The following is a 23041-nucleotide window of genomic DNA, read 5'->3' on the forward strand; positions in this document are numbered from 1 at the left end:
TCACATGACTCTCTGATAGGAATTGATGAGCTTTTAATAACTCACTAAAATTATCTTAGTTCTCCCATGGTAAGCTTGATGTGGTAGCTTGTGGTTGCTAACACAGTGCTAGAGATGAACCTCTGTGCTTTAGCACTGCAGTGATCACTAGAGGGGTCCCAGCCCCTTACTCGTCTCAATATTCTCTTTTTAAAAAACTGATTTTTAAAAAACTGAACTGGCCTTTTAAAATTCTTTACTTTAGTTAGCTTTGTGTATTATCTTGTGTTTCAGATAACCTAGTAACTTAATTATTTGGGAATGTTGAGATTTTTCATAATTTGTTAGCTGTAAAAGGGATATTAGCAAGTGTGTATTTTTAGGTAGAATTAATGAGATTTAGCTTCTGTAGAAAGCCCGACTTTCTATTTCTGTAAATAATGCTGAGCACCTAAGACTTTCAAACTTGTTTTTCCTTCCTGTAAATACAGGAAAGTGTATTCTCTGCTATTATGCCAGTCTGCTGTCCGAGATGCCCCACATCTGTTGTTCATTTCCATGTAAAACTGGTTTTCCTGCCCTTACAGCACTAGGCATGTCTCAGGGTGGCCTTATTGACTCCATGTGACTGTTTATAATGCTGTTCTGGGTAGTGTTTAAAATGTGGAAACTATTTATGGACTGTACCCCACTGCTCTTTGCATTATGTCTGATGTAGGTCTTTGAATTTGCTTCCTTGTGCTGCAGGAGGAAGCTTTTCTGGTGATGGGTGAGGAAGGCACTGATATATGAGTATAGCAGAAAATCATGAGGAGTCATATGCTACTTTAAAAAAAGAACTGTAGTATTTACTTTTACCCTAGGTCCCTGGGCTATCTAATCTCAGGTCCGTGGCTCCCCAAACAATGCTGGGTATAAACTTCGCCTGTGGAGTGGGTATTAAGTCAAATCAGATATTGGTTGGCTACTCCCACAATGACTGAGTACTACTCCATTGCGCAACTGTACCATATCTTCTTTCTCCATTCTTCTGTTGAGGAACATCTAGGTGGTTTCCAACCTCTCTGCCTGTTAGGACTAGAGCAGCAGTGGACATTGTTAAGCAAGTGTCTCTGTGATGGGGTGAAGTGTCCATTGGGTATATACCCAAGAGTGGTATAGCTGGGTCTTGAGTTGGACTCCCATCTTCCTGGAATGTAAGACTTCCAGGGCTAAGTGTTACTAGCTACAAATTAATGATTATAGGAATAAATCAAGATGTTTTATGTGTATGAATATGTGGGATGCATGCATATACGTGCATGTGTATATAGAGGTTTGTTGATATCAAGAACAACTCTCCTATCTTACTCTTTGAGGCAAGGACTCAGTCTAACGTATAGCTCACCAGGTCAGCTCATGTGGCTGGCCTGCTTGCTCTGGGGATCCCTGTGTTTGCCTTCTGAGGCTGGAATTACAGGTGACCCACTGTGTCCATGCAGTGTTTATGTAGGTTCTGGGGAATTCTCTTGCCTTCTGAGCAAGCACTTTAAGCACTGACCCATCTCTCCAGCTCCTAAGAAATGTATACTGTTTACAATGTCCAAGCATATTTTGAAGTTTGTAGGTTATCTAGCTTTGAGTATACAACATGGAAGAAACAATAAGAAATATTCTCCTGCACCATGCTAGCAAGGAGAGAAAGACCTTTGAAAGAGATCTCTGACCTCCACATAGGCACTGTAGTATATATAGCATGTATGCACACACACACACACACACACACACACACACACACACCACTCTAATAATAATGATAACAAATTATCTTTAAACTGGAGGGTAATGATAAGCCAACGCTTAAGGAAATGATATAGTAAATTTTTTCTTTTATTTATTGGATTTTCACCTCAAAATGAGTTCTATAAATATTTCTATTTCATTTTATTTGGTGGGGAGAATAGTAATTCAGGATGTCTGCGTTGTTTTTACAGCTCCTGTGCTTTTTCCATTGAATAAGTATTTCTTTCATCTCTGTTTTCTATAGGCATCATCTGCAGAGTCAAAGAGAAAATTACCCGAGTGGTTTGCCAAAGGAAATGTGCCCTCAGCTGATACCAGCAGCTCATCATCAATGGCCAAGACCAAAAAGAAAGGTCTCTTTAGTTAAGATGACAACGATGGAACAATTTGTGTGTCCTACGTCTTCATTCCTATAAAGAATGAAAAGAAATATTTTAACCTCAAAATTATTTAAAGTCCAAAGTAAAGCTCACCTAAACATGGAGCCACTAGAGCTATGGTATCTGAACCTTCTGAGACCCGGAGTGCAGCATAGACTGTGAGGTCGGCTTCCTTTCCGATTGCCTTCCGAACCAACCCGTGTCACTGTCAGGTTGCAGTCTCTCTCTTCTTGCAGCAGTGTGTGTTGGAAATGGAGGATGTGTCGCTTTAACATATGGAACAGAGCAGTAGTTGCATGGGGACAGATATGAAGATACAGCCGATCTTTGCTTTCCTATGCAGATGCCTGTATGCGCACTGACTGACAGTGTCAGTGCACCAGCCCAGCCAGGGAGACATCAGCTTCCATTTAAAAAGGGAAAGCAGACAAGGACTCCAGTTACAGAAACAACTAAATTCTATGCATTTTCTACACAGTCTTTATTATTTCTCAAACAAAAGTATTCTTTGTGCTGAATAGTAAATATACTAAATTTTCATTTTTAAAATTATTGTGAGTGCCTTCAATATTTGAAGATGCCAAATTTTAATGTCTTATGTTTCACAAATAATTAAAAAACCTGAAAACTCAACTCTGTTCTTGGTAAAATATTGTTATATAAATTTAAGCAGTTTACCATATAGCTTATAAATATATTCAAAGCCTTGGATTAACTTTTTTTTTGTAAATAGAAATGGACTGTTATTAATGCAGGAAAAAATACACCTGAATTCAGAGAAGTTAAAAAAAAGTCACTCAGGGTTCCATTAAGAAAGAATCAAAGCCATTTTTTTTCCAATCTGCCAGACTCCCTCGTATTCATTTTCTTAATTTGAATCTTATTATAAGACATTCAAACTATAATTAAAACATAGAAACTCCCACATTCTCATTTTTCCGCTTTCTATTACCAGAAGGTAGCTTTCCGTATATCACGCATAATCTCCAGTTGCTTCTATCCCTCTGTGCCTTACACTGTGTTTCTGCAATGCATGAGTTGGTATTCTCTGTGGCAGTGTCAGAGTGCTTACAGTGCTGGGTCCCTGCTGGTTGTGGTGGCCTTCTGCAGGAAAACGTCTGCTTCATTGTTTGACTTTTGAGTTGAATTGGGTTTTCTTTCCTTCATGGAATTGGAAAACAAAGCTTGGGGGCAAAAAGTATGCTTGGTTTTTTAGACTTGGTTATTTGGCAGACATTTTCTCAAGATTCAATGAAGTTAGCCTGTTGCTTTAAGGAAAATGACTTACCAATAATTATTGCCAGTAATAAAATAGAAATTTCTAGCAAAAATTACAATTCTGGTGAACATGTATCCTTCACTGGGAACCTGGGCAGCTTTCCTTGACCTGAGGACTTTTCTAATGAGATGAATAAAATAAACACATTATTTTTGATACTATCTAAAGTTTCGTCTGTATCTGGAACATCTAAGTGACCCAAGAAATCAGTGTTTAATGGACAACTAAGACACATTATAATATAGCATATATAGTAATGTAGTCAAGGAGGAGCCCGTGGCTGTCCCTCCAGATACACACTGAAAATAATCACGAAGCAACAGCTACAGTTTCATTTCAAAGATTTAAAGTTTCAAAGATTCTCTACCATTACTTGAAAAGCTATTTTCAAATAGCTTTTCCTAATATAGCACACACACACACACACAGACTGAATACAGTAGACCAGACTCCAGGCTCTTCTTCTCCTGAACTCATCCACACAACGAGAACATTTACAGAAATAAAATGGGGCCATCCTTGTCTTTTTTTTTTAATGTAAATGTGATTTTAAAACGAACAATATTTGTGCTAAATTGTAATTGGTTTACTGCAGCCATTTTTAAATGAATCAATAAATCTTTGAAGAAAGCCTCAGATATGATTATATATCTGTGTAACTGCACACATACTGAGTAACCACAGACCAGAAAGTAGAAAGCAACCAGGTGACACTGAAGGAGTTGGGGGAGGGGAGTCAAATGACAGGGGTGCTAAGAAGGGATGGGGCAGTGAGCGGGAACACATAAAAAAAATAAAATAAAATAATAAAAAAAGAAAGGAAGTGGGAAAAGCAAGGCAGGCACTTAAACCATAGAGGGACAAGAACGCATCGCAGAGAGAGAGGGAAGGCAGAGGGATAACTAACTCTGAAGCTGTTTGAAAAGCCAGAGGGAAACATTACTTATGTCTTTATGTTTACTTAAAAATACATACATACGTACACACACACACACACATATGAGGGATTTGGGGGCTTGGTTTGGTTAGATTTCTTCAGACAGGGTCTCACTGTAGCCTTGTTTGGCCTAAAGCTCATGTGTGTGTGTGTGTGTGTGTAGTTTAAATAAAGTTATGCTACCTCAGGTGATAATGCTCCCCTTAGGAACAATAGACTACTAACAAAATCCCCAGTGCTAAACAGAAAAATCCTCCCTTCAAGTTGTTGGTCAGGGAAGTCCAAGAGACTCCCCAGACAATATAGGCTAAGCTATTGCCGTCACCCTTGGTTGCCTCTGAGAACTTGAAGGTAAGACCCAGTTGCTGAACACACTGCATACTTCAGGGACACAATTTGGAGAAACACCCCCTGGAACTGACTTAGAAGCTTCTCCCTGAGGACTGGTTCTCGTAGTACTGGAAGGTGGTGTGCAAGCTGTCAAGAAAGAAAAGCAGTCAGCCCTTTCCAGCTATAAAACCTGTGAACCATGGCTGTGATCAATATGGCAAAATATCTCAAGGTACAGTGGTGACACATCTTAGGGGTAACTAGCAGCTGTCGAATTGGCCTTACAACTCACTTGGTTGAGGGAATCCATATCCAGGCAACTGCCCACGGCCAGTGAGTTCATGGACCCTAGAGGAGAGCCTGTTACTGCTACTTTCCTAAGCCAGTATAATTGCTAACTCCATTCTAAACATTTATCTTTGTATTCAAAGAAGTGCAGCTCTCACCCCTCATCAACAGAGCATCTTCTTGTTGCAGACAGAGACCATTACAGAAATCCCCAGCTGCTCAAAATGCAGAGAACTGACCATGGGTTGCCCCAAACCCATCAAAGCATCTACAACACTGCCCTTACATGTATGGCTCAAGGAGCATTGTGGAAGAGGGAACAGAAAGATGGTAAGAGCCAGAGAACCAGGGTTTCAGCTGTGAGATAGTGACTTCTATAGATGCCATGGAAGCTACACTCATGAGATCTCAATGGTGCAGTCACCCAGACAAGACCAGCATAATGCCATCACCAGTTTTACATGCCAACACTGAGGGAGGAGATCGCAGAAGGCCCTACCCCTAGATGAAGAGCTATAGGCGATCAATGGCTGCTGAGAGAGGGCAACTGAGTCTTTTCTAGGGTCCACTCTTCTGATAGGTTATCCAACTCAAAGTGGTCAGCCCTGAACATACATACATACATACATACATACATACATACACACACGTATATACACACATATATATATGTGTGTGTATATATATATATATACATATATATATATATATATATATATATATATATATATATAAAACCTCAGCATTAATTTGATAGAGAGTGAGGGGGATACATAGGGGGACTTGGAGGTAGGGTAGGGAGAGGTTTGGAATGTTGTAAATCAAACATTGATGTATGAAATTCTCAAAACATTTAAAATATTTCATCAAAGTTGAAAATTCTCACGTTTAATTTCTAAAATGATAAATGTTGATGGATGTAAACTGAATTAATAAAAAGTTCTTTAGGACCCTATATTTTTAAGAATGTGAAGGGCCTTGCAACATAATGTTTTGAAAGCTATTAGAGTATGTTATTTGTTATATGGGCATACTATGAATTCTTTAGCTGACTTCATATTGTCGGGTAGTACATAATTTTTTTCTACTAACTGGAACAGCATTGCTTTGACTTTTTGCTTTTCGTTTTGTTTTTTTTTTTGTTGTTGTCGAGACTTTCATTATGTGGTCTCTAGGCTTGCTTTAGACTTGTGACCTGGGCTTGGGGACTGCAGATGTGCCCACGCCCGGGACTGAATGGTCTTAAAATGAAACTCCTGCAGTACAGATGAGGCTGAGGCCTCATGGGATCTGCCTGACTGTTTAAGCCTTATTCCATCTTTCTGTGTCCTTAAAGATACTCAAGATGGCATGATGTCCTCACTAGCTGTTCTTTTCTCTTACAAGACTCTCTGTTAACTATGGCAAAGTCCTCAGTCCTTCCCTCCTGTTCAAAGGAAGGGCTGGGGTAGCTCAGGGGCAGGGGGCTCACCTAGTACACTGAAGACTGTGGCTCCCACCCCAGCACTGCCCAGTATACTAAATGCCAAGAGCCATTTAGGAGAAGCTGAAAACTAGAAGGCGATCTTCCTGAGACGGTTCTGCCATAGACTGGCAATCTATGGCGGATTTGCTTCTGTAGGTTAGGCTGAGGGACAATTCCTGCTATTAATATGCTTTTTTGTTATTATTAAATAAATAACAATTACTAGGTATTGGCCCACCAGTTTGAGCAGGTTTCTGCAGACCTATGAAGATATGCTGTCTTGTAGTGATGCTATACAGACAAAAAAAAAAATAATGATTCTTTAGAATTCCTGATGTAATCCAAATAATTTTAGGAAGAAAGTTTTTAGAGATGGTCTTTTTTTTTTAAGATTTATTTATTTATTATATGTAAGTACACTGTAGCTGTCTCCAGACACGCCAGAAGAGGGCGCCAGATCTCGTTATGGATGGTTGTGAGCCACCATGTGGTTGCTGGGATTTGAACTCAGGACCTTCGGAAGAGCAGTCAGTGCTCTTAACCGCTGAGCCATCTCTCCAGCCCTAGAGATGGTCTTAGTTGCTAGAAAGATGTAATAAAGTTAAAATCAAGAATAGAATGTACCCACTCCTCAGAATAGTAAGTAAAGGCTGCATAATAAGAAATACAGTGAGCTTTCATAATCACAGTAAATACAGAAAGGGACTTGGGACAATTTCATGTCCAAGGAAAAACATTTAGGTCCAAAGATAAAGTCACAGGTGTCTACTATGATAAAGCAAGGCCATGCAAAAACTGTCACATCCATCCATCCACCCACCCAAATGTGTATGTCTGTTTGTCTACATGTTTGTGTGTAGGTATATGTGTATATGTGTAAGCATGCATGAATGCTTGTGGAGGTGACTGTGACAGACGGTCAGCCCCAGGCAGAGTATGGGTGTATGAATGCTGGAATGTTCATGAGTCTGTGCATATTTGCCTATATAAAGCATCTTAATTCTTTTCCTTTCCTTCCTCTCTGGTTCGCAAAGAGTTAACCAGCTTAGCAGGAGAGGCTTCTGGCTCATTCACTAGAGAAAAGCACACCAGCAATAAATCCTTTTATTTAACTCCCTGATGTTTCATGTTGAGGTGCTAAACACCAGAGACTGCAGTTTCTGGCCTCTGAGGAACTCAGGCAGGTCAGCTACCACTGCCAGGAACTCAGACCTAAGACAAGAAAACGTTTTATTATAGAAAAGGCAACCCTAAATATCTCACAAGACCAAGTCTTGCCCCCACTGACGCTCTTCCCCTTCCACTTGCCCCAAGAGAGAACCAAGAAAGAACAGCCGGGATGGCCCCAGCAACTAAAGACTATGGCCCCCATCCCAGCATTGCCTAGTAAACTAAAGCTGTGATTTTAATCCCAGGCACTGCCACAACATCTTTACTGGTTTGCTTAACATAGGGAGTGCACTATACAGTCTCTTTTAACTATTCCAATTTACCAAACAGTGCATCCCACTTACGATATACTAGAACTTGTGCTTACTATGTTTATGTTTGATATCCCACTTGAAAATAAATTTAACAGAGGAGGAGGGATTTGTGTCTGTTTTGTCCACGGCTGTGCCTCTGCTACCTAGCAAAGAGGAGCACCAGGCAGGAAAGCAGGCAGTGTGCACTGAATGAGTAGGAGGAGCCACAGGCGACGCTGATGAGCCTTAGCTTACAGAGCACCCCCTGAGTGAACCATGTGGGAATCAATGCAAAAAGCAAGATGAATTTATTGTTCTAGTGCACTGGGGCCATCTCAGACCAGAAGGAGAGGCGGAGACCTCACGCAACTCGAATGAGCTTTTTATACAGTTTTCAGGGCAGCAGCCATTAGGCACAATGTCATGTCATTGGCAGAACAGTGTGACTTTTTAAACTGCTTGGTCTTTAGGGAACGAGGTGGCAAGGACTTCCCTTGTCTGAAGGTGGGCAAAGATCCATTGTGTGGAATGTGTTGGTCCCCCCCTCACCCCCCCCCCCCCGCTGTGGTCTGAGAAATGTTAATTAGTCTCTCCCTCCCAGAGGGGCAAGTGTTCCATGACCGTCCCAAAGTTCCTAAGGTGAGGGTTTCATCAGGATCTAGCCAGGATCTAAGCTGTTTCGTCTGGGGAGGCGTACGGATCCTTCGTCGTCTCTACAATTCTATCTAGCCATAGTCAGTTCTGTTGAGATGTGTCGGTTACATCTGGCCTAAAATTGCATGGACCACAAAGCTTCCCTTTATAACTCTAGCCGTCAGCAACACATACTATAAAGTTCACACATAGCTCTGCTACATATTAGCTAGGTGATTGGACAGATCCCTTAGAAACCCCAAGCCTCATTTAAATACCTTTTTTTTTTTTTTTGGTTTTCGAGACAAGGTTTCTCTGTATAGCCCTGGCTGTCCTGGAACTCACTTTGTAGACCAGGCTGGCCTCGAACTCAGAAATCCACCTGCCTCTGCCTCCCGAGTGCTGGGATTAAAGGCGTGTGCCACCACTCCACGGTGTTTAAATACATTTTAATGTAATGTCTAGAGCTAGCTTATGGGAAGTCCTTACGGTTAGCATTCTGTCTAAGCTCTGCCCCACAGTTACCTGGTAACAGCCAAGTATGCCTGACTTACTATATAAAAGGGGCTGCTTGCCCCCTCCACTCTCTCTTGTTCTCTCCTCTCTCTTTCTCCTCTCTTGCTCTTGCCTTCCTGTTCCTGCTCTCTCCTTTCATCCCTCCAGCACCCCCACCCCCTACGTGCTCATGGCTGGCCTCTACTCCTCTACTTCTCTACTCTTTCTCTCTGCCTTTCTCTGCCTCTACTACCCTCTTGACTCTCCTCCCCATGCCCTGAATAAACTCTATTCTATACTATACTATGTGGCTAGTATAGGCACATCCCTCAGGGGGAAGGGATGCCTCAGCATAGGCCCACCGGGGTATCCCCTTTCCCCATACCCAACGACACCTCCATAAAACATACTCCTCCCCTCTCTTTATCTTTTTATAAACACATCAGTTACAATGTGTATAGACAGTTTAACAATAGATTTGGGCACAGTGGATTTTGTAGGTGATACCAGTACTTGAGAGGTGGACTGAGAAGGATCAAGAGTGCTGTGTAGTTAGTGACCAGACTGCAGTGGGAGCCTGCCTGTCTCAAACAGATAAGCAACCTGTCCCTAGTCTAGTTTTCTCCCTTGTAACTGTAGAAGCATCTACCAGAAAGCATCTACAGTCAGCAGCTGGGTGTCCAGAGTAAGGCAGCCCATGCCACAGACACTGCTTTCCAGGTACTGCTTGGACATCACCACGGTCCTGCTCCTCTCTTGTGCTTAGCCAGAGAAATCTGTGTCCCCAGCCTGAAGAAGACTGTTGTTGCAAGGCAGCTTTATTGAGAACCTACTATGAGCCAAGCATAGTTCTGGAAGCCATGGACACAGTAGTGACCAAAGAAAAAGCAATGTGGTTCCCCTTAGAGTAAGGAGAAGATATGGGGGTGGGTAGTTCACACTGAGTATGGGGAGACCCTGTTGAGTTGTGAGAATTAATTGACAGCGTGTGAGTCTAGCCTTGAGTATGATAGTCCGCCATAAGCCTCTTTTATTAAAATCACTGTGTAAAAGAGGAAACAGGCTTAAGAGCAGTTGATGAATAGAATGTGCTTTTGAATAATAAGCAGTAGCCATTCTCATTCTTCCTATGGGAAGCTGCAGGAGGAAACAGTCAGAACGTTGTCTAATGGCTTGATGTAAAGGCGGACAGCTAGACGATTTTGACACTTAGGGGCACTCAGCTAGATCTCTTCCTGTACCAATATAATGCTTGTTTAACACACAAACAAAATTACAGAGGGGTGGACATCACAGAAGGACTTATCAAAATAATTAGAACAACAAGCTGTTTTCTGTGAAACATTCTGGTTTGTGGAGTGGATACCCATTAAATCTCAGTCTGAAGTATAAATTACATTTAATCCTTCCAAGGCTCATCACTAGCTGATTATGGGTTGGGATATTTAAACTAAGACAGTGTTGGACACGAAGCAAGATACATCTTTCTCTGAGATTCTGCAAGCCTTGGAGAGGAGAGGGGCTTGAAAAGCCCCCCAAGCTCCCTTGATTGTGGCTGGGGTAACATTATTTTTATTGAGTCATTTTAGTTTTATGTTATTTTAAGCGTCCTTTAAAGACATGTGAGCCCATGCTCCCTCAGGTTTGCTTTGGCTTATTTTCACACTGGCAAAATGAACTAGCAATTTACCACACTGTTTCAAGACTACCATCTGCTGGTTGAAATTGGCAATTTCAGGCAATATGGTTTGTAGGAAAAGCAGGACTATCTTAGGCTTTATTTGCTTTGGGTTGACTGACTGATCAATGGAATCACTTATCTAGTACAAAACTTAAAATCGAGAGGGAACGATTTCTGTAATGGGCAACGAGGACTCAAAATTTTTAAGCTTATAACCTGACCATAGACAGTTCAACAGACACCCACTAAAGAACAAACGTGACAACCAGCACAAAGAAAGCAGACCCGTGTCCAGTACTTGTGGTGGGTCATTTGGATATGGATAGAGAAACATGGAAGTCTTCAAAATCTTGACTGATTAGGCATAAAGGAAAAAAAATATATAGACACAAAATAGCAGTGTTCAGGGCTCCTGGCAAGAGTGCTAAACTCATCTGCGCAGGAACTTGGCCAGCTTCTCAAAGATGAGGTCTCTCCCATCTGAGAAGGTTAGGACTAGCCAGATGTAAAATAGAAAAGACATTTCAGGTGGAGGGAACAGCCAGCCGGCACACAGAATGGTGTCGGGAGTGACAAGATGTTCCATTTCTCCAGAGGATAAAGCACAAGGTGGGCTGTGCCTTGTTGGAAACCAGTAAGCAACCCGCCAGGACAGGAGACTGCCTGGCCTGGAATGGGTTGACATGGGACACAGAGTTGGATGTAGAGATAGTTTTAAACACTGATAGTCTCTGGTCTTTAAACTCTAACTATGCTAAATGCTGAAGCTGCTGGCTTCTGAAAAATCCTAATAACTTTCTTGCTTATTCTGAGGCTGACTTGGACGATTAACAGCTGTAGCCTAACGGAGGTGGGAGGTGGGGGGTAGGGGATTAAGTAAAGGATTAATTGCTAAGGGCTTTATTCTCTCTTGATCAGAAGCCTGGCCTCTCACTTGTCAGGCTGGGAGGGAGGTTTGGAGCAATAAACTTGTATTGAACCAGGAGAAGAGAGTCACTCTCAGAAGGAAAAACTTTTATACAAGCAAATATGCATAAACTCATGTACATTCATATATGAATTCATGCACACACATACTCATACAGCTTCATGCATTCCAGTTGGGTCTAGCTACTGACTTATCTCATAATTACATACTAACACATACACACACATCCAGACTTACATATGCATATGGAACAAAAGGCCAACTGCCAGGGCAGAAAGAAAGAACTCATTCTGGATGAAAAATGAGCTCCAATCTTTATTGCATAGAGAAAGAAAAAGCTTCTACCCTTTTATTGCTAAATTATAAACCCAAGTCTTTGATGAAAAAATATTTGTCCTCTTTAGTAAGACTCAACCTGTCTTGCTATTAAGAAAAGACCTGCCGGGCGTGGTGGTGCACACCTTTAATCCCAGCACTTGGGAGGCAGAGGCAGAGGCAGAGGCAAGTGGATTTCTGAGTTTGAGGCCAGTCTGGTCTACAGAGTGAGTTCCAGGACAGCCAGGGCTACTCAGAGAAACCCTGTCTGGAAAAACCAAAAAGAAAGAAAGAAAGAAAGAAAGAAAGAAAGAAAGAAAGAAAGAAAGAAAGAAAGAAAGAAAGAAAGAAAGAAAGAAAGAAAGAAAGAAAGAAGGAAGGAAGGAAGGAAGGAAGGAAGGAAGGAAGGAAGGGAGAGAGAGAGAGAGAGAGAGAGAGAGAGAGAGAGAGAGAGAGAGAGAGAGAGAGAGGAAGGAAGGAAGGAAGGAAGAAAGACAGAAAGAAAAAAGAAAGAAAGAAAGAAAGAAAGAAAGAAAGAAAGAAAGAAAGAAAGAAAGAAAGAAAGAAAGAAAGAAAGAAAGACAGACAAGACAAGACCTGTTCCACCCCATGGTAAGAAGCCTGCCTGCTCCTTTTGCTCTCTCTGTGGCTTCTTCTTTGTCCCTCTTTCTGCATTCCGTGTATTGTTCTCTCCTTCTGCCCTTATCTTAATGTCCTCTTTATTTTTGAGGGGAAGTGAAAGGTGAAAAATCTATCAGACTCTATGCTCTCTAAATTTCCAAGTTGCTCTCTTAATTTCTAAGTTATTCTACTCCGCCGCCCTTCTTGCTCTCTCCTCAGTCTTGCTCTCCTCCTGCTCTGATAGAATGCCATGCAATGCAATGTAATAATTTCTAGTTTTTTGTGCTTTTTCTAGGGGAATAGAAATGTGTTTTCCAAGCATATTTTTCCCCTATAAAATCAAATCATAAATTGAAAAGAAGTTTACCACAGAGGTGTTTACATGTATTTCCATTAAGAATACTTAGCTGGCTAAACATTAAATTTTGTCACTAGGTCCACAGGTTTGAGGAGAATTAAATATCATAATTTTTGTATCTAAGTTGACACTGAAGTTTTGCATAGATAAACCTAGTCAATATTTTATCTTCTGTCCTTGCACCTACAATAAATTGTTCTTTTCCTGTTATGATCATTGGTTAATTGTTTTACAAACTCTTGGAATGTGTTTTAAGTTGTAAAGCCTTCTTTCTATCTCAGAAGCAGTTAACTCTTGACACTTGAAGACTGGCAGAGTTCTAATTGCATTTTTCATATTTTTCATATGGCTTTAATCGCCGTCCTATTATAAAGGGATTAATAATTACTAGTCTAATTCTGGGGGTTCTTATAGAATCATCATTAAGAATTAAGAAATCGCTCTTTCTCCCTCTCTTCTCTTTCTGCTGTCACCTTCTCTCTCTCTCTCTCTCCCAATAAAACCTCTTCCACATGGAAAAATAAAAGAATTAAGAAATCATCTGTCTATATAGCATCACTACAAGACAGTCCAGCTTTGTTGATCTGCAGAAATCTGCTCAAAGGGGAGGGCGAATACCCAAGTATTACGTAATATTAATTTTACAAGGATAGGAAAGGCATATCAACTGCAAGAAGCAATCCTGGGAATGAAATCTCCTTGGGACCTTAAAACTCTTAGAGCTCACCCATGGTAGATCATGCAAAAGGAGTGGGCCACCTCCAGGAAGGTCACCTGCTAGCCTATCCTAGATGGTTCCTGACACCACCAGAGTTGCTGGGTCCTGAGACTGATTCCAGCCACTCATTGGCCCGTTTTCTTTTTCCTTCACTGTTTTGATGCTTTCTTTTAGTCACTGGAAGCCCTATGTTGTGTCCCTGTAAAGTCTCTGGCATTTGAATCCCTGGTCCCCAGTTGGTGACTGGGAGGCTTAGGAGATGTGGTCTTGATGGAGGACGTGTGTCACTGGGACCATACTTTCAAGTTTCAAAAGACTTATGCCATTTTGAGTGTTCTCTTTATTCTGGTTTCTGGTCCAAGATGTGAACTCCCAGCTGCCTACTGTCTCTGCTCCCATGTCATGGGATATTATCCTTTTGGAACCTTAAGCCCCTCAAAAGCCCTTCATTCTATAAGTTATGTTTATGTCAGTAATGGTGTTTTATCACAGCCACAGAAAAGTAACTACTATGTCCTTTTTGCCCAGACTTTAGGTCTACTAGCTACATGTCTCTCTCTGTCCTTTAAGCCATGGTTTGGGTTTGGAGAGATTGCTTACATTGCCTGTGGCCAAACTTAATAACCTGAGTTCAATTCCTGGGATCCACCTGGAGGAAGAAGAGAATTGACTTCAGTAGGTTATCCTCTCACCACACATAAATATGGTATGCATGCTATTCTCATCCCCTCTAATAATAGAATGGAAAGACAAAAAATCTAAAGAAAAGTTTAACAAGGAAAATTGTATCATCTTTTTATAGTGATGGTTACTGTATTAAAAGCCCCTGGTGGAAAGCTTAAAATGGAGAAATACTTATTTTTGTCTTGTAGTTTCAGAGGGTTTTAGCCCACAGTCTTTATTCCTGCTGCTGTGATAAAATACCCTGACAAAAGGAACTTAGAGGAGAAAGAATTCATTTTGTTTCACATTTCCAGATTATAGTCTACCATAGGAGGGGAGTCAAGTTGGCAGGAACCCTAAAACTGTCACGTTACATCCATGATTGAAAGCAGTGAATGTGAGACGCCTGACTCGCCAGCAAGAAAGACGCCACAGCAGGATCCTTCTGCAACTATTGGGAGAGCATTGACTGCCTAGGCAAAAGACCCCGAGCCCCAGAACTGGTGCTGCTTATATAGGCCTAGGAGTGACATGTCCACACCTGATTGGTTGTGCCCTCAGCACCTCATTCACGTGCCTCGGGTCAGGCAGTGACTCAGCAAAAAACTCTATGGCACATGCGCACATTGGTTGTTTACCCATATTCATGGGCGTTGGCTTATTGAAACCAGCGCCATTTTGTAATGGTGTTTGCGGCTTCCCACAAGTGAATACATGCAGCCTACTTGATGGCTTGCTTACTTTCATTCAACTTGATTTCTCCACTTTTACACAGTTTAGGGTGCCCTTCCTAGGGAGTGGTGCTGCCCACAGTGGGCTGAGTCGTCCCACATCAATTAAGTCATGGCATTTGTAGTTAAATACTAAACAAATTAAGTCATAGTCAAGAAAAGTGTGTATGTGCTCTCATATGTAATCTAAACTTAAGTGGTGTGTGTGTGTGTGTGTGTGTGTGTAGATCATGTATGTAGATCAGAGAAAGAGATTCTAAGGTACCAGGGGATGGGGAAAAAGAGGGTAATGAAATACATGTGACAATACCAGAAGGAAAGACTATTTGAGGGAGGACATTTAGCATTTTGAGGTAATAGGAATGTGGAATAAATGGCGAAGAGAATGAAAAAATGATGTGAGAGTATACAAATGTTGTAATGAAACCTACTACCCTATAAGGGTCCAGCACAGAGAGTGGAAGGGGAATACAAGCTATACTCCTAACCAAGCAGCTATCTGCAATTGGTATCTGCTGGTAAAGGAAATATAGCATTCTCTAGTGGAGTCTCCCTGAGTATATTAACCATGCTTCAGGGCATGCCCTGTGCCCAGCAGTAGATGGCCAACATGAGATGAATTAAATGGTATTTCTGTAGACTTTTGGTCTCATATTGCTTTGTTTGGGTATTTTCTGTCTTGTTGATATTTTGTTTATATATTTTGGTTTCCAGTTTTATGGGTTTTTTTTTGAGTGTGTGTGTGTAAATATAAGTTTTTTTGTTGTTTGTTGTTACTGTATTTTAGAGAGCAAAACAAGGAACACGGATTTGGATGGGTAGGGAAGTGGGAAAATTTTGCAAGAGTTGGGGGAGGGAAAAGTGTCATTAGAATATATTGTATGAAAAATTTTTTAGTCAATGGAAAAAAAAAACCAGATAGACTGGATTTCCTAAGGGCCAGTGGATTAAACCATCACTGATGTCATGAATTCCTTAAAAATGATGATGCTGACTATGGCAGCATCACTTTACTTATTGCCATTGTTGACGAAAATAGTCACATATTCTACTTGTTTTATGTTGCTTTCATTTTTACATTTATAATAAAAATACACCTAAAATTAATTTTAAAAAAGAAAGAAAGAAACCCTCTATCCACTATTGTGAAGAGCTATATAATCCCACAAAAAGAAGGAGGAGGAGGAGGAGGAGGAAGAGGAAGAAGAGAGGAAGAGGAGGAGGGAGAGGAAGAGGAGGAGGGAGAAGAAGAAAAGGAGGAGGAGAAAAATTAACTGTACCCTTTTGTACTTCTGGAATAGTGGTTTTTTTTTTTTTTTCCCAGAGCTGAGGACCGAACCCAGGGCCTTGTGCTTGCTAGGCAAGCGCTCTAACACTGAGCAAAATCCTCAACCCCAATAGTAAGTATCTTTTTATTCTTGTGCAAAACAATCTTGATAACCTCAGACCAGGATAATACTGAATCAGTATTTGAATTCCATAACATGTATTCTTCAGCGATTCGTGTGTGTGTATCTGTCTCTCTCTCTGTGTGTGTGTGTGTGTGTGTGTGTGTGTGTGTGTGTGTGTGTATACCTACACACATCCCAGACTTTGGGGAGATCCACATCATTGATGCTAGTGTCTGTGTCTATTAAGATTCAAGAATTGGACTTCGACTTTACAGAGAATTTACTGTAGTGTTCATTTGCAGGGAAAAATCAGAATGAGATAGAGATAATTATTGATTTGTAGGAAATAAAAAGTGAATGCTTCTGGGTCTAAGGCTGCCCTTGACTTACCTATAATTGATTTTGTTTCTGAGAATAGCAAGGGAATTTAAAGAAATATGCAGTTATGGATGTGTTTTGTTTGTGGCTTTTCCCCCCCGTTGTTCTACTTAGTTGTGCCTTCTTTGCATCCATAGAGTCCCCCAGAGCTTGAGAAGGCTCTAAGCTTCAGGTCGCTTACTATTGTTCCCACACTCATGGGGGAAGGAGTACTGTTCACTCTGGGCTAGGTTCCTTGAGCTGCAGTGGAAGTTGAAACTGTTGATTCCTTTACAGAGCAGCAGGGATCTAAATCTAACTCAGCAGGTCCTTTGGGCAGAGTGTAATGGCTTTACCTCTCTGCCCTCATGTGAAAATCTTCCTTTGACCCTTACTGAGAAAATCCTATGCTATCCACACACAATTCTTAGATGCTTCTTGAATTTTCTTCCTTGCTGTCCCCACCAAAGAGAATGCAGCCCAAAGCCTCAGACAGAATGAGAGCTGTGCTCGTACTCTTCAGTTGTATGATTATTTCTAGTCTCCAAATCTACTGCTTTGAAGAAAGAAGTTCATTTATGAAGAGAACAATCATTAAGCATCATCCTCCTTAGACTCAATTCATCTCCAGGCTGCTCTTCTCAAGTTGTGATAACTATAATCCCAAGATAACCTTAAATTACAAGTCATTGGAGAGGATCCATCCCTCCCACCCTCCCTCGCTCTGTCTCTCTTTGTCTCTGTTTCTCTGTCTCTGTCTCTCTTCCTCTTTCTGTTTCTTTCAGTTTTGTAACGTTAGGGGTTGAAACCAGGGCCTGTATATGCTAGGCAAGTGTCTCAAAAATATTGCTATGTTAAGACATCATGATCAAAAGCAACTTGCAGAGGAGAGGGCTTATTTGACTTCAGATTACAGTGTGTCATCAGGGAAGCCAAGGTAGGAACTCAAAGTAGAAAGCTGCAGGCAGGAAGAGACCATGGAGGAGTGCTTATTATTGGTTTGTTCTTCATGGCTTGCTCAGCCTACTCTTTATATATATATATATATATATATATATATATATATATATATATATATCAACCAGGACACCTCTTTGAGAGTATCACTGCCCTCGGTGGGACAGAGCCTCCTATATCAATCTCCTTTATGAACTGGGGAACATTCTCTGTGGTTGCTTAGAACCTTCTGGCAGAAGTTGGACATAAAGCAGGAACTTTGATGTGGAGTCAGGTATTTTCCAGATGTTGCTGAGGCTGTATTCTTTTCATTCTTCACAAGTTGGTATTTGCTGTTTTATAACTCTGTATAAAGGTTAGATCTCATTTCTCCAACTCTCTACTTTGGGACTCATGCTTTGGTTTCTATCTGGTCCCTTCTTCAACATCCTTACTTGGGTACTTCCTGTTCTTCTGGTTACTTCCTGTTCTCCCCTGGTACTTCCTGTTTTCCATCTAGAAAACTCATTCTGTAAGAAGACATCTTTAGGCCTGGAGAAATGGCTCAGCAGTTAAGAGCTCTAACTGTTCTTCCATAGGTCCTGAGCTCAATTCCCAGCAACCACGTAGTAGCTATCTGTAATGGGATCTGATGCTCTTTTCTGGTATGTGTGAAGAAAGCTACAATGTACTCATATACATAAATAAACTAAAAAATTCTTAAAAAAAAAAAGACATCTTCTTTCTTTGTCTCTGCCTTGAGGATATCTTGCATCTCTATGAGCTTGCTGAAAAAGATGGTTTTGACGTCTGCACCAGTTCTCTACCAGGAGGATGAGCCAGAGTCTGGGGGAGGTGAACAATGGTTTAAGTCTATGATCCTGTCAGTAGAACTTCTAAGCAATCAACTAACTGACTCACTAGGGGGCAGGTTTTATAACTACCAAAATGTAGTCTACATAAGAAAAAAAACCTCACCTCTAACTAGTAGGATTCTGGCTTTTCTTTAAGAATCATTGTCCCCAGTATTGTGCTGAAGTATACTGGCTTTTCTTACTGTTCATCAGTGCTGGATCTCTGAGCTACACCTCACCAACTCTTAGTGTCTTCTTTGTTTATCAAACCATTGGATAAATATGGTTGGATTCTTTTATTGCACAGTCTCTTGAATGTGAAATGATACTGTGTGTTTGTCTCAAATTTGTGCCTTCATATGACAATCCTAGCACCCTCTCCTACCTTTCTTCGATAATTATTATTATTATTATTACTATTGTCATTATTAGTTTATTGTATTGGATGAGCACATGCTGGAGAATCAGAAACTCTCCCAATGACGTCTTTACCCCTTACAATAATTTCACCTTTTATGATCTTCCTTACTTCGACATGAAGGCCTAAGCCATTTATCGCCTTCCTTGACACACATATGTTTGAATGGAGAACCCATTGACACTCAAAACAATTTAAAAGCCACATGAATATGCCTACAGATCCCTTCAGGAATATCTGTACTTATGTGTAAGGCGTTATCTGTGTGCCTTAAGGCAAGAGGTCCATCTCCTGAATATCCCTGTGCTTCCCAAAGTGCTTAGGCCCCTCCCTCTTGAGAGATGTGTTTGTAGGCTGTACTCAATTGAGGTACATGCTTTATCCTGATTTCCTCTGAGAGCCCCAGGTCCTTCCCCATAAACCAAATGGCTCTAACCCTTTTCCTTGGCAAATGTACTCACTGGCCAGGTTCAGAGATGGACTTAGTGATCTACCTCTGGAAGAACAGAGGCATCACCCTAGGAGAAAGGCATTTTCCCACTTGTGAGTTATTGTGATGAATAAAGTTACTTCTGTCTTTGTAATTCTGACTCACAGCACATTTTCAGTATTGAGAGGTGTGGTATATTTGGAACTTCATATCCCCAGACAGCTCTTTATTTACTTTTTCTGTCTTGGACAGATATTGTGTTTCAGTTGTCTCTGTATTTTCCTTGGAGCCTGCTCTCCTTACGATGTGAATTTCATTTTATTCGGAGAGCTCCTTCTGGCCACAGGATGACTGCCAGGGAACACCACACAATGGAATAAGTTATATAAACTCTGTATTGAATTTCATTTCAAGGCCTGGTGGAGTGGTGAAGTTGCTGCACTGGAGGCATTCATGACTGAAAATCCAGGGTCCTGGAATGTTGATGGACCCACTCTTTCCCTCTGTGCCATATTTAGTGGTAGCAAAAGACTGGAGCTGCCTAAGTGATGTTGTTTTCTGTTTGTGACAATAGCCATATTTTATGATAATCAAACTCTAAAGTGAACAAAAATGTGCCTTAGACTAGGACAGGTTTATTCCTACCTGTGACAGATAAGATAATGATATTAAAAAGAGAAGGGCTGGAGAGATGGCTCAGCCGTGAAGAGAGCGTGTTGCAGGGGACCTGGGTTTCATTCCTAGCACCTTCATGGTAGTTAACAACCTTCTATGACTCAGTTCAAGACTTTCTGATGCCCTCTTCTGGCCTCTGCAGGCATTGCATGTACATGGTGCATATGCATACACCAACACAGGTAAATACTCATACCCATAAAAATATATATAATATTTTTTAAAAAGAAAGAAAGGAATAGGAACAGCACCCTCACAGTAGTCTCTTCTAAAAAAAAATAAAAAGGACAAGGATACAGAGTAGGGGTGGAAGGTTGGCTGTAGGAGATGGAGAAGCAGTAAGTAAGGGGAGACTTGACCAAGATACATTGTATAACAGTTAATAAAATATATTATTAGAAATGGCATAACAGGGCTGGTGAGATGGCTCAGTGGGTAAGAGCACCCGACTGCTCTTCCAAAGGTCCAGAGTTCAAATCCCAGCAACCACATGGTGGCTCATAACCATCCGTAACGAGATCTGGCGCCCTCTTCTGGAGTGTCTGAAGACAGCTACAGTGTACTTACATATAATAAATAAATAAATCTTTAAAAAAAAAAAGAAATGGCATAACAAAAATTGATATGCATACTGAAGAAGAAAGTAAGTTTCCCTCTCTACTTAGCACACGGAGAGGCTGGTTTTGTGAGCCAGCATAGGGCCAGGAGAATGTGAGTGTTTTCTTCAAAGACCCATGAAAAGAATGGAAAAGTACAAATTCAAAAGTAGCACATGATGTAAGAAGCTGGCCTCGAACTCAGAAATCCACCTGCCTCTGCCTCCTGAGTGCTGGGATTAAAGGTGTGTGCCACCATGCCTGGCTATGCTTGGCTTTTTAGGGGGACCATTCGGTGTGACAAATAGGATTGCCTAAGGAAGATACTTAAAAAAATCTAGAGATGACACTGTTTTCTCCCCCACACAGTGACTGGCCTTTGGTTTCTTTGGGGGTTGATGTAGCTTGACTCTGAAATGTCATCCACAGGGTCACATTTTGAATGTTTGTCCCTTTATGTGTATTATAGCTTTGAAAACTATGAGGCTTTTGGCATGTGAGCCTTGGCTGATGGAAGCGGGTCACTAGGGCAGGCCTTGGGAGACGGGACCTATTTGTTCCAGCTTGTGTTCTGTGCTTCCTGTTTGTCTAAGCCTACCCCTTATCTCCACCCCCCCCAACTCTCCCACCTTCACAGATAGTCTCACTACTAAGATGGCATCCCTCTGAAACCATGAACCAAATCAAACCTTTCCCCCCCTTAAATTGTTTCCACCAGGAAATTTGTCACAACAGAGCAAAACAAAATTGACATAAAAAGTGGAACCAGGGAAATGGGATGGCGACTGCTGTAAACCTGGTGTGGCTCTTGGCCTTCAGAACTGGTTGTCAAGAGGAAGTCTTGGAGAGTTTGGTGCTGAAGCCCTAATGCTCTAGAATGCTGTAAGCAGAGAGCCGTGGGGTGTTCGAGTGGGAGTTTGGAAGGCCAGAATGCCAATGCCAATGTGGACAGCGAAGACTGCTTATGAAGTTCTAGATAGGAACACATTCTTATTTGGCAATGAATCCAGAGACCATTTGCCTTGTTTCTTGTTAGGTATTTGGTCACATCAAAAAGAAGAGAAACTACTACGTATACCAAACTGAGCACACCGAACGGGCTACTATAAAATGTGCTTCTTCAAAAACACTGGCTTAGTCAGGGTTTCTATTCCTGCACAAACATCATGACCAAGAAGCAAGTTGGGGAGGAAAGGGTTTATTCCGCTTACACTTCCACACTGTTGTTCATCACCAAGGAAATCAGGACTGGAACTCAAGCAGGTCAGGAAGCAGGAGCTGGTGCAGAGGTCATGGAGGGATGTTCTTTACTGGCTTGCTCAGCCTGCTCTCTTATAGAACCAAGACTACCAGCCCAGAGATGGTTCCACTCACAAGGGGCCTTTCCCCCTTGATCACTAATTGAGAAAATGCCTTACAGTTGGATCTCATGGAGGCATTTCCTCAACTGAAGCTCCTTTCTCTGTGATAACTCCAGCTGTGTCAAGTTGATACAAAACTAGCCAGTACAAACACCAACCAGGTGAATGTGGGAAGAGTTAATTTCGTAGGAGGCAGGTTTATAGTTGGCTTACATTATGTTTCACTTCATTCCTGATGAATTTAAGATAGTTTATAAAAATAAAGAGCAAGATAACCAAGACCTTATGAAGAAATTAGAAGTGGGCATATGTAGAGAGTGATTATGAAATATGGCAAAGGGAATCTTAGGTAAAACTATATCCTAAATTGCACATGACTAGAGTAGAGATTAATTGATCCTTGTGGAGAATGTAGTATGCTGTCATGGTAATTAATGTCTGTAATGACATCACTGGCACAGCTGACTTCTTGCAAATGGGACCCATATTCCTGACTGTACTCAAAGGCAGACTGAACTTCTCAGGCTCAGTTCTAGGTAGGTCAGAGGGCAGCAGTTAGTGGGTTATCCTAGAAGTCAAATGATGTGGTCAACTTGAGGTTTGATGGGGTTGATGGGGTGGGGGTTGGGGGGACGGGGACACACATTTCTTGCTTTGTGCGACCCTTCCCTCCCCTCTGCAAAGATCCTGGTAGCCATTTTCTTCCAGCAGCTTGATTCCCCTTACTCCTGACACACTTTGAACTTTCCACAAGAGAAATTAACCCCTTAGTTACAGGCATATCGGAATTTATCTGCCCAGCACAGCTTAGCCTCTCTTGATCAATACTAACTCTACTGTGAGCAGATGTATACAACGTTTAGAAAAAGGAGGGAAATTAGCATTTTGTCTTGGTAGCGGTAGCTTAGTCAGTGACACGATAGTTATTTATCATCTGTAGAAATGCATTCCCCCATCACCTCGGATCCATTCCCTTC

General features: G+C 41.3%; 1 protein-coding gene across 3 annotated transcripts in view; it reads left to right on the forward strand.

The window, feature by feature from the left end:
- Nucleotides 1-4031, forward strand: part of Wrn (WRN RecQ like helicase) — a 146993-nt gene extending 142962 nt beyond the window's left edge. For all 3 annotated transcript variants that reach the window (XM_029480716.2, XM_029480718.2, XM_029480717.2), the window contains exon 34: nt 2006-4031. In XM_029480716.2, the coding sequence (XP_029336576.1) occupies nt 2006-2128 (123 nt within the window). In that variant the 3' untranslated portion in view covers nt 2129-4031. The remainder of the gene's footprint in view (nt 1-2005) is intronic.
- The last annotated feature ends 19010 nt before the right edge of the window (nt 4032-23041 follow it).

The sequence above is a fragment of the Mus caroli genome, unplaced genomic scaffold (genome assembly GCF_978045245.1).
Source record: "Mus caroli unplaced genomic scaffold, Mus_caroli_1 scaffold_10, whole genome shotgun sequence".
Lineage (NCBI taxonomy): Eukaryota > Metazoa > Chordata > Mammalia > Rodentia > Muridae > Mus > Mus caroli.